Genomic DNA, 12,179 nt, shown 5'->3' on the forward strand with positions numbered 1-12,179 from the left:
TCCGAAAATAACTCCGTCGGGTTTGTATGGCTTGTGGGAGAGTGAGCTTTTCTTGCAAAACCTCTGACAAACAAAGGAGGGGCCAATCACAAGCGAGAGGTCTGTCGGAAACACGTGCTGCGGTCCAGCCTGAAGTTGACTTTACGAAGATTTCGCGATGGAAGGTTTTTTTAACAGAAATTTCAGTGCCAAAGCTTGGTGCAGCGAGCTTCGTGAAGTAGACTTCGCGAAGTCGACTTCGCCCAATTAATATCAGGCTTTAATTGAGCCCGAAGTTGAAGTCTTCGCGAAGTCCTTTTGCCGACATTTCAGTGCCAAAGATTGGTGCAGCGAGCTTCGTGAAGTAGACTTCGCGAAGTGGATTTCGCCCTATAATATTGACAACCTAATCATATCTTCCATCGTCCTTCTATGGTTCAAAATAGCAACGCACGAGTGCACAGATACAATGTAGCTGTTTGTGACCCTACTACGATTTAACATTGTAAGAGATAATACAGAACTGTGACAGCTTCCGTCCAAAATGGGTTAAATCCTCGTTAAAGCCGTGTGAGCATTGGGTTGTTACCTACATCCTGTAAGTGAGTAGTTAGCAGTCTAGGTTCATAATGAATACTATGTACTTTATTTGAACAAGGATTTAATGTTAATATAATCATCGAGCGAGAAATGTTCATACTTTTTTTGTCTCACAGAAGGATGCTGCTTTTCGTTGAAGCTAGAAAATTCAGAAACGTAGAGAAGGATGATAATTATTGTTGTTTCTTGAATAATTGAAGCTAGTCGACATAAAGGGATGATAATTATTGTTGTTTCTTGAATCATTGAAGCTAGTCGACATAAAGGGATGATAATTATTGTTGTTTCTTGAATCATTGAAGCTAGTCGACATAAAGGGATAATAATTATTGTTGTTTCCAGAATCATTGAAGCTAGTCGACATAAAGGGATGATAATTATTGTTGTTTCTTGAATTATTGAAGCTAGTCGACATAAAGGGATGATATTCATTGTTGTTTCTTGAATAATGGAAGCTAGAGGGATGATAATTATTGTTGTTTCTTGAATCATTGAAGCTAGTCGACATACAGGGATAATAATTATTGTTGTTTCTTGAATCATTGAAGCTAGTCGACATAAAGGGATGATAATTATTGTTGTTTCTAGAAACGTTGAAGCTAGTCCACATAAAGGGATGATAGTTATTGTAGTTTCCAAAAACGTTGAAGCTAGTCGACATAAAGGGATGATAATATTGTTGTTTCCAGAAACGTTGAAGCTAGTCGACATAAAGGGATGTTAATTATTGTTGTTTTCAGAAACGTTGAAGCTAGTCGACATAAAGGGATAATTATTGTTGTTTCTTGAATCATTGAAGCTAGTCGACATAAAGGGATGATAATTATTGTTGTTTCCAGAATCATTGAAGCTAGTCGACATAAAGGGATGATAATTATTGTTGTTTCCAGAATCATTGAAGCTAGTCGACATAAAGGGATGATAATTATTGTTGTTTCCAGAATCGTTGAAGCTAGTCGACATAAAGGGATGATAATTATTGTTGTTTCTTGAATCGTTGAAGCTAGTCTACATAAAGGGATGATAATTATTGTTGTTTTCAGAATCATTGAAGCTAGTCGACATAAAGGGATGATAATTATTGTTGTTTCTTGAATCATTGAAGCTGGTCGACATAAAGGGATGATAATTATTGTTGTTTCCAGAATCATTGAAGCTAGTCGACATAAAGGGATGATAATTATTGTTGTTTCCAGAATCGCTGAAGCTATTCGACATAAAGGGATGATAATTATTGTTGCTTCCAGAATCGTTGAAGCTAGTCGACATAAAGGGATGATAATTATTGTTGTTTCTTGAATCATTGAAACTAGTCGACATAAAGGGATGATAATTATTGTTGTTTCCAGAATCATTGAAGCTAGTCGACATAAAGGGATGATAATTATTGTTGTTTCTTGAATCATTGAAGCTAATCGACATAAAGGGATGATAATTATTATTGTTTCCAGAATCATTGAAGCTAGTCGATATAAAGGGATGATAATTATTGTTGTTTCTTGAATCATTGTAGCTAGTCGACATAAAGGGATAATAATTATTGTTGTTTCCAGAATCATTGAAGCTAGTGGACATAAAGGGATGATAATTATTGTTGTTTCCAGAATCGTTGAAGCTAGTCGACATAAAGGGATGATAATTATTGTTGTTTCCAGAATCGTTGAAGCTAGTCGACATAAAGGGATAATTATTGTTGTTTCTTGAATCATTGAAGCTAGTCGACATAAAGGGATGATAATTATTGTTGTTTCCAGAATCATTGAAGCTAGTCGACATACAGGGATGATAATTATTGTTGTTTCCAGAATCATTGAAGCTAGTCGACATAAAGGGATGATAATTATTGTTGTTTCCAGAATCGTTGAAGCTAGTCGACATAAAGGGATGATAATTATTGTTGTTTCTTGAATCGTTGAAGCTAGTCTACATAAAGGGATGATAATTATTGTTGTTTCCAGAATCATTGAAGCTAGTCGACATAAAGGGATGATAATTATTGTTGTTTCCAGAATCATTGAAGCTAGTGGGCATAAAGGGATGATAATTATTGTTGTTTCCAGAATCGTTGAAGCTAGTCGACATAAAGGGATGATAATTATTGTTGTTTCTTGAATCATTGAAGCTAGTCGACATAAAGGGATGATAATTATTGTTGTTTCCAGAATAATTGAAGCTAGTCGACATAAAGGGATGATAATTATTGTTGTTTCCAGAATCGCTGAAGCTAGACGACATAAAGGGATGATAATTATTGTTGCTTCCAGAATCGTTGAAGCTAGTCGACATAAAGGGATGATAATTATTGTTGTTTCTTGAATCATTGAAACTAGTCGACATAAAGGGATGATAATTATTGTTGTTTCCAGAATCATTGAAGCTAGTCGCCATAAAGGGATGATAATTATTGTTGTTTCTTGAATCATTGAAGCTAGTCGACATAAAGGGATGATAATTATTGTTGTTTCCAGAATCATTGAAGCTAGTCGACATAAAGGGATGATAATTATTGTTGTTTCTTGAATCATTGAAGCTAGTCGACATAAAGGGATCATAATTATTGTTGTTTCCAGAATCATTGAAGCTAGTCGACATAAAGGGATGATAATATAAGATGTTTGGTGGCTTGTTGACAGACCTGCTTTTCTGTTGGTCCAAGGGGACCATATCGCCTTTTGTTTAATTTTTATCGACCAAGGCCGAAGGCCGGGGTTGATAAATATGAGACAAAAGGCGATATGCTCCCCGAGGACCAACAACAAAGTGCTGGTCTGACAACAAGCTACCAAACATCGTTTTTGTCATCATTTTGGTTGTGCAACAAAATGCACAATAACCCACAGGGAGACGAATTTTTAGAATCCAACTCCGGGCCACAAAGCATCGTCACAGTAGCACGAGATAACACGTCAAACTTGTATGTGACGTCAAACGTAGCTTGTTGACGCTTTTCTTCCAGTCTGAAAATGTACAGAGCTGCGATAAGTGTTGAGCATATTTCTTTTCTTTTAAAATTTAAGTGTTTATGACTTTTCGTTGTGGATTTTGCGATTACAGAGATAAGTTGCAAATTGACCATGAGTCGCCGCGGTAATTATCAACATTGATTGGGTCTTTGAGAGTGAATGCTTACAATCGTTGTCCTCGGAAACACAAATCCAAAGCCACGATGGTTCCACACATCAAACAATCAGCCTGATTGGCTTTTACTTTGACAATCCACGTTTCACATGAAAGCTCAAACCCATTCACCACCTCGAGTTATTGCATGGGGAACATGAGATTTATTTACCAGGTGTTTGTGAATGAAAACTCGTGAAAATGATGACAATTATTGTTGTTTCCAGAATCATTGAAGCTAGTCGACATAAAGGGATAATAATTATTGTTGTTTCTTGAATCATTGAAGCCAGACCTGGCTGTAAAGCCTGATATTAATTGGGCGAAGTCGGCTTCGCGAAGTCTACTTCACTAAGCTTGCTGCACGACGAATTAAGCTTCGGTACTGAATTTTTGGGTAAAAAGACTTCGCAAAGTCTTCGCGAAGTAAACTTCGGGCTCAATCAATGAAGGCCTAAACGCAGCTAATTCTGCTGCGCAGCCTTTTTTTTCTTTTCTTTTTTAAACAGACAAGTATGAGCGATGATGTCGAGAGAGTGCTGGAATGGATTCAGTGTCTATCAATGTGTTTCGTGACTTTCATTCAAGTGTTTATCTTCATGATGATGTGTCAACTCCGCCTTCATGATCAGGTCCGATCGATTTTTCTGTCTAGAATTAGTGATGATTTGGAAAAAATGACAAGATTAAGTTTGATACCCCGTAAATCGTTGAATCGAGACCTTTTTATAGCACTCAGTGTTCATATTGCTGTCACTTTATATTTTTCAGTTTCAGGGCATAATGGGCGATGATGAATTTATTTACAATTCGGGTAATTGTTTACCATGCACACAGTGTGTTCGCTGAACAAAATTATCCATGAACATCGAGTCTTTCCTAGAATTCAATTCGTTACCCTCCCCTCTGCCTTCTTCTTCGATCTACTCAACACACACACACACACACGAACGCACACACACACACACATACACACGAACGCACACACACACACACACACATACGCACACACACACACACTAATACACACTGACACAAACACACATCCCTCCCACCCGCCAACCCATCCCTCCCCCAACGCCCACCCCTCCCACGCGCCAACCCCTCCCCTCTCCTCTCCAACCACATTGACCTACACAAATCTGTTCTTCACGCTGCCTCGCGTCCCCTCAGCGCATGGCGTCATTAAGTTGATTAACCCTCTTCCGATCCTCCCAGTTCTTTACCTGTCCCTTTGAAGTCGCCGCGGCCAACGGTGGGGGCCTGATTGCTTGTCCTGGTTCTCTCTCTCTCTCTCTCTCTCTCTCTCTCTCTCTCTCCTCCTCTCCCCCCTCTCTCTCTCTCTCTCTCTCTCTCCCCCCCCCTCTCTCTCTCTCTCGCTGGCTCCGTGCAGCCACTCGTGCTAGAACACAGAAGGGGTCCAAATCGTGTGTCTTGTGTGTCACTGTTTGCGTGCACATGTCAGTGTGTGTGTGTGTGTGTGTGTGTGTGTGTGTGTGTGTATGTATAAGGATGTTGTAGTGTGTTTGTCTCTCTATGTGCGTGTGAGTGTGTATTTTGTCACTTTGTTGGCATGAGTGGTGCGAGCACTGACGTGTGTGTGCGTGTGTGTGTGTTTGTGTGTGAATGTGTGAGTGTGTGTATAACTAGAGAGAGAGATCGAGAGAGAGTGTGTGTGTGTGTGTGTGTGTGTGTGTGTGTGTGTGTGTGTGTGTGTGTGTGTATGTGTGTGTGTGCAGTGTTTTCATGTAAGGGTGTATGTGTTTGACTATGTGCATGTGAGGTTTTGCTTTGTGAGCATGAATGTTGTGTGTGTGTGTGTGTGTGTACGCATGTCATCTATCACTTTGTCATTATTTCTTTCTCTTTGTATATTTGTGTCCCAAGTGCTCTCTCTCTCTTTGTTTGTCACTGTCTCACTCTCTCTGAGCCTTCGTTGCCTTTCTGAAAGGGCTGTGTTTGTGTGTGTATGTGTGTGTGTGTGTGCGCCCCCCCCCCCCCCGGGGGGTGTATGTATGTGTTTGTGTGTGTGTGCGTGTGTGTGTGCGTTTGTGTGGGTGTGTGCAGAGAGAGGGAGGGATAGAGAGAGAGGGGCGATTTGTCCTTCGTTGTGGGTATGCAGTGCCTTGGCATTGCACGTCAGTCTACTTAATTTTTAGTCGTGTTATGAAATAACACTTCCAAAAAATGCATCTCTAAAATGATGCGCCCACTTTGTGTCGAGTTAGACCCTTTCTGCGTCTTGACGTATCCTCAGTGTCCCGTTGCCGCCTGCTGCACTTTGATGATATTTTCTCTCCTCTCTCTCTGATCATCTTGGGGTGGGTTTTTTTTGAGCGTTTTTGTTTCTTTTCTGTATTATGTTTTAAGGTCACTGATGGCCTGACATTTTTGAGTGAAGGGCTTAAAGAGTTAAACCCTTTCTGCTCAACGGGTTTTGATGTTGCCAAAATGTAGCGGTAATAACTGGAGTGGTGTTTTGTGTTTGTGTGTGTCTTGTCAGTCATCGGTGGAATTCACTCGTTCCTCATAGTTAGTTTACAAACCGATGTGTTTATTCATTTAGGCCGTTCCGCTGAGAAGATTGCGCACTGTCACTGATCATCTCGTTTGGCTCCGGTTTTGTGCTCGATGTTCTTTGCCTAACGCACGGTTTCTCAGTGACTGAAAAAGTACAGACAATTAACGGTACTAATAATGTAGTTATCAGCCATACACTGTCAGTTTCACAAGATAGTCAGTTTCGAAAGAGACTGAATGAGTAGAATTATTCTTGTTGTGTCGTGACAAGATTTTATTTTCAGTGTATCTGTGTTCTATCTAGTGCAGACACATGACCATGCTGCCTGAGAAAACCATCATCAAACGTTAATGTTCGCGTCACTGAGTTAAAAACAGAAACAGGTTAAAACTGAGCTGGACACAAACCAGCTCTGTCACCATGACCATCATTGAGATTGACTGTTGTGCGGCCCTGAGCGGCATCACTGACTTTCTTTGTCTGCAGTCAGTTTTTGTCAATACTATTGTTGTTGTTGCTGCCGTTTTCGTTGTTGTTGTTGTTGTTGTTGTTGTTGTTTGTTTGTCACGTTGTTTGTTTTTTGCTTTGGGTTTTTTCTCCCAGTCTTCTCAGTAAGGCGTAACTGACTTACCGTCAGTAAGTACCTTTTGTTTATTTGTTCATTTCAGGTTCATACCGTTGATCGCGAAATCTGACTAAACATCCCAGTGCTGGCCTCGCGGCAGTTGCCTCAATTTAATTAAAATTCAAGTAGAAGCAGACATACGGACCTGTAACAGTAACAACCAAAGACGGTTGCTCCATAAAAAAAACACATGTGTGCCGGTGAAGACGAGCCTTCACGAGGGTTTGTGCTAGTTTGCGGTCCAAGGGAGGCTATCCAGTTAGAATCGAATACAGTCACGTGACTTCCGTTTTGTCGCTGAAGGTCAATTCCACCAAACAAGCAAGGTAAGTTCGAAGATTCTACCGGTAATTGTCTTTAATGTTGCAACTGATAAGTGAATGGATGAATGAAACGTTAGCGGGGTATCTGACTATACGGACAGTTCTGTTGAGAAATGGTGTTTCTCACTGGTGTTGTTTTAAAATTGCAATGTTCTTCGTTAGAATATTCTGATCGGGGTCAAAAGTGGTCATGTCTAAAAACTGCAGTGTACTTCTACACCACGTAAACCCGGGGCCTATGTTACCACTAAAAGCTGAAATCACGTACACATTTTTGAGTAGAAACTGTATGTATCCAACACTGAACAAGTAATAACACGTCTTATGTGGTTCATGTGTTAGGTATAGATACACTGTCAATGTTCGTGGTGTGGAGGAAGGAATCTTGTCTACTTTTGATGCCAATGTCACACTCAGCCATGTGAAAGTAAAACAGCGTACGATGACCCAAAGCTTTCGTGAGGCAATGGATAATTTACTTTTAGAGACGCATACCTTAACGAAAGTCTGTCGGTCCAATTTTATGTGGTCAATGAATAGTTTTCACAGAATATGTTATTTAGAAAGTCATTGACTCCAGTTATTGTAACCTTCAAGCACAAACTACTCATAGTTGGGCGCCCCTTGAATTTGTGGCAGGAGGTATGTTTTTCTATGCGGAAAATGTGAATAACATGACTTTGAGACTAACGTTGGTTGGTTGGTTGGTGATTGTTTTTAAAGTCTCTTCAACCAATAAGGCTATCCTGGTCCGATGCAAGTTTGTTTCCTTTCTCAGTGGTGAGACTTAATAGGTTCAAATTCTTGCCAAGAGAGGAAGACTGGTCAGGCAAAAAATAAAAACAAAGTTTCCGGTGACAGCGTGATTTCCATGCGAGCTGTGTCCCCTGGATGTTTGAGAAGAGTATAACTTAAACTATAACTTCCCAGTTTCCTTGTAAAGTCGGAAAAGGTGGCTTCAGAGCAAAGCATGGATAGGATGCTCACAAAATAGACTGACTTTTAAAATGTGCGCATTACATGTATTCATTTTTCAGATGTCCGTTGCACGTCCAGCCCTGCGTGGCTTCCTGAAGTCTGACTTGAAGCGTAACTTCATCATTGCTACAGCTGTGTCCATCGTCAGCACCCTCGCCTGGAGGGTCGGCATCTGTGATGACCGCAAAAACAAATACGCTGAGTTTTACAAGTAAGTGAAGGGAGCTTAGTCAGCTATAGACTGAGTTACAGTGGCGTCTGTGATACTAACAGGATGCTTCCCAAAACAGGACACAGAATCTCTTGTGACCAAAATACACCATACAGTCATGAAACTTTCTTTCTTTTCTTTATTTGGTGTTGAACGTCAGTTTTCAACCACGAAGGTTATATCGCGACGGGGAAAGGGGGGAGATGGGATAGAGCCACTTGTCAATTGTTTCTTGTTCACAAAAGCACTAATCAAGAATTTGCTCCAGGGGCTTGAAACGTACAGTAGAACCCCCTGTTTACGACTTTAGAAAAACCTTGAAAATTAGGTCGTAAAAAGGGGGGCCAACGGGGGGTTTGAGTTTTTGGCCGGTCGGTCATGAACTTGGTTGCAGTGTATGTACTGTCATGTTTACACACAAACACACAGTTGCAGTTTACTGTCATATCAACACACACACACACACACACACACCCAAACACATTACACTACAGCAGAACAACTTGAACTCAAATTTCAAAGAAAATTTACTCATGGCGTAATGCTCGCTCCCCGCTGAGTGAAGCACATTTGACATTGTGGCGCAACCAGTAAAATCCGAATGTCCTAACTCGATAGAAAGCATAACGACTTTTCTCCCGAATCATCTTTCCGCTCATAATTATGAATGATTTGTCGCCTTGCATCGCTAAACTTGACCACGATCGTTGAGGTCTTCGTACAGGCTCCTCTTTTGCGTACTTTCGCTTCGCTATCCTTCTCACCATCTAGATAACACCGAGTCATTATCCTTGACGACACACAGGATTTTCGTATTCCCGACTCCCAAGGAAGTCGCCGCGGATTGCCATTTTGCTCGATTAGCGATTACTTTATTAGCTCTCTACTCAAGAGTCGGCGCTTTTCTTTTTCTTTCGCGAATCTTCATTTGTCAACAAGACAGTCGTCATGACAAGATAGCGTGCAGAAAAAAACGGATGTATCAGGATCTCGCGCGCGCGAGATTTCGTTGGATAGTTGGAGGAGCGAGAGCCACCATGTTGTGTTTTCGTCTGCTCGAAATATGCGCAAAAGTCGTAAATCATCCCAAAAAGCTCGGTCGTAAGTCTCGTTTTGGGTCATTATCCTTGACGATACACAGGATTTGCGTCTTCCCGACTCCTAAGGAAGTCGCTGCGGATTCCATCGTGCGCGAGATTTAGTTGTTTTTTTCGTCTCACGATAGTTCGAGGAGCAAGAGCCGCCATGTATTGTTTTCGTCTGCTCGACTACAAATGCGCGAAAGTCGTAATTCATCCCCAAAACCTCGGTCGTAAGTCGCGTTTTGGGGTGAGTCGTTCACCGGGGGTTCATTATATAGTAGAATGCATCCGTGGTAGCAAAATCAGTCGTAAAAAGGGGGTGGTCGTAAACAGGGGGGTCGCTAAGGGGGAGTTCTACTGTAGTACAAATATATGACCTTACTGGGAGAATGCAAGTTTCCAGTACAAAGGACTTAACATTTCTTACATACTGCTTGACTAAAATCTTTACAAAAATTGACTATATTCTATACAAGAAACACTTAACAAGGGTAAAAAGAGAAACAGAATCCGTTAGTCGCCTCTTACGACATGCTGGGGAGCATCGGGTAAATTCTTTCTCGTCCCAACCAATATGGTACTCCCCCTAACCCGCGGGGGCTAGTCATGAAACTTGTAAGGACACGAAACATTGTAATACTAATAGACATTGTTAACAAAATATCTCTGCTGGGATTTTGTGGGTTGTGAAGGAGTTGCTCACCCTTGGAAAAAGTGGTGCAACAGACCCACATGACACTGATCATTCTTATGGGGTATTCTGTTATTGCAGGTATCATTGCAGATACATGTATGTATTTACATAATTAACAGTAGGCTGAGTAAGCATGTACGTGTGCCCATCTCTGCATGTACATGTATGTAAACCCTAAAAACAAGTAACAACATCAGTGAGCTTTACTTCTTCTTCCATATTGTGACCACGGTCATTTTGGCTGACCATTATGTCACATTGTGGAGGGTTGCAGATTCCAAAGAGTGAGAGAAAAAAAAAAAAAAAAAAAAAAAAACTAGCTAGAATCTACTGGGGGCTGGGGAGTTCCTGCACAATGCAGGAACTCGACTCCTGCGCAATGCAGGAGTCTGGGGCCTGGGGGTGTGAGAGGAGGAGGGGTCTCGTTCCAGTCCCTGATTGTTCTTGGGAGGAAGCTGTTCTTTCTGTAGTTTGTTCTCGCGGGGATCCGCTTGAATTGCTGTCTCTCTGTGGGGACTCCTCTTCTAGCCCTTGGGGCGAGTAGGTGTAGCTCCTCGCACCTCACATGTGCGGATCCCGATGTGATCTTCTTCAGCATGGAGAGCCTGGCCTCTTTCCTGCGTTCTTCTAGTGAGGGCCACTCTAGTTCGTTGAGCATGTCGTCCACGCTGGCCATCTGTTTGTGTCTGTTGAGAACAAAACGAGCTGCCCTACGCTGCACTTTTTCAATCTGACTGACCTCTTTGAGCTTTACATATTATTATTCAAACTCATTATTACATGTATCACTTTGTGCAGGACCTACGATGCTCAGAAGGATTTCGAGAGGATGAAGCTGAAGGGGGTGTTCCACTCAGTCAACCCTGATGGCTCAGTGGGAGAGGGATGGTGATGAGGCTGTCACTTAGTCCCTAGCTTGTAATTAAAGGTAAGGGTCTTTTTAAAAGCACACGCTTTTTAAAAAAAATGTTGTACTAGGGGTTATGTAAGTTGTAACTGTAAAATTTTTTTTATATATTATTAAAATTGTAACCTATGTGCAACAATGACAAGTCGAACTGAATGTCACTAATGGACGTTTTCCAGAAAAATGACTACGTGTTTTTATGTGCTGTGGTGGAGTTGTATTCTTTCCATTGTGAGCTGAGATGTTTACACATATCTGCTTGTTTTCAAGATTAAAAGTCATGGTAACGAGCTGTCACTAGTGTCACATTGCAGGGTCCAGTTGATATGATACCCTTTACTGTGGCAAAAGTGATCTCAACTCCCAACGTGCATATTTCCCAAAGAAAAGGGCCGTTATATGGAGTGGAAACGAAAGTGAAGGAAAATTCAAACAATAAACAAATAAGCTCTATCCGATGTCAGGGCATTATGCATTTCTCTTGTATTTTGTAAAAGAGTGTAACTTTTTAATCAGCAAGTCATTGGCTAGCAGAGAATTTTGTCTGCTAGACAGTGAAAGAAGTGATGTGTGTGTGTGATTCTTACAAGTAAGTTGAATTTAGTGTCCTTATTTTCTGTCCTGCTTTCTGCATCAGTGTCTGTCTCCCAATTACCGCTTGTGTTTTATCAAAATGTCACAGAAAGAGCACAAGCGGGCTACACTTAGTTGAAACTTATGTAAGGTTTTCTGTCTAAAATAAGACTAACTGGAATTTTGTTGTTGTATATTTTCAGATGCATGAATGAGTAAGGTGAAGCTGAGCATAGGACATCTCAGGAGCCTTCGTTTTTGTTTATTTTCGGTAGTGTCATGATTTCATGAATAAATTCCAGACAGAAAAAAAGAAAGTACTTGGAAATTGTTTTTCTTTTGTCAAAGTGAGCGTACTCTTAAACACGAACACACACACACACATTGACACAAACACACAAGTATGATGAACATTAGCACAGAGTCTAGCACACAAACACGCTTACTCTCACGTTCACTCTTAGTGTATAACTGACACGAACACCAGTAAGACGTACATTAGCACCAAGGCTCACACACGCACACGCTTACTCACGTTCACTCTTACATAACTAGCTGACACTAACACC

At 41.1% G+C, this 12,179-nt stretch overlaps 1 protein-coding gene across 1 annotated transcript; it reads left to right on the top strand.

The window, feature by feature from the left end:
• The first annotated feature begins 7,019 nt into the window (after positions 1-7,019).
• LOC138967409 (cytochrome c oxidase subunit 6C-1-like) lies at positions 7,020-11,927 on the top strand. Its single transcript, XM_070339950.1, has 4 exons — positions 7,020-7,168; positions 8,203-8,354; positions 10,929-11,058; positions 11,814-11,927. The coding sequence occupies exons 2-3, from the start codon at positions 8,203-8,205 to the stop codon at positions 11,020-11,022; spliced, it is 246 nt and encodes an 81-aa protein (XP_070196051.1). The 5' UTR covers positions 7,020-7,168; the 3' UTR covers positions 11,023-11,058; positions 11,814-11,927.
• Positions 11,928-12,179: the final 252 nt, after the last annotated feature.

Source organism: Littorina saxatilis, linkage group LG5 (genome assembly GCF_037325665.1).
Source record: "Littorina saxatilis isolate snail1 linkage group LG5, US_GU_Lsax_2.0, whole genome shotgun sequence".
Classification (NCBI taxonomy): Eukaryota; Metazoa; Mollusca; class Gastropoda; order Littorinimorpha; family Littorinidae; genus Littorina; species Littorina saxatilis.

What these genes read in the sequence shown, in the direction of transcription:
- LOC138967409 (XM_070339950.1), top strand. Translation starts at nt 8,203, where the DNA reads ATGTCCGTTGCACGTCCAGCCCTGCGTGGCTTCCTGAAGTCTGACTTG. An exon ending in AAATACGCTGAGTTTTACAA is followed by an intron (nt 8,355 to 10,928) that starts GTAAGTGAAGGG and finishes CACTTTGTGCAG; the next exon opens with GACCTACGATGCTCAGAAGG.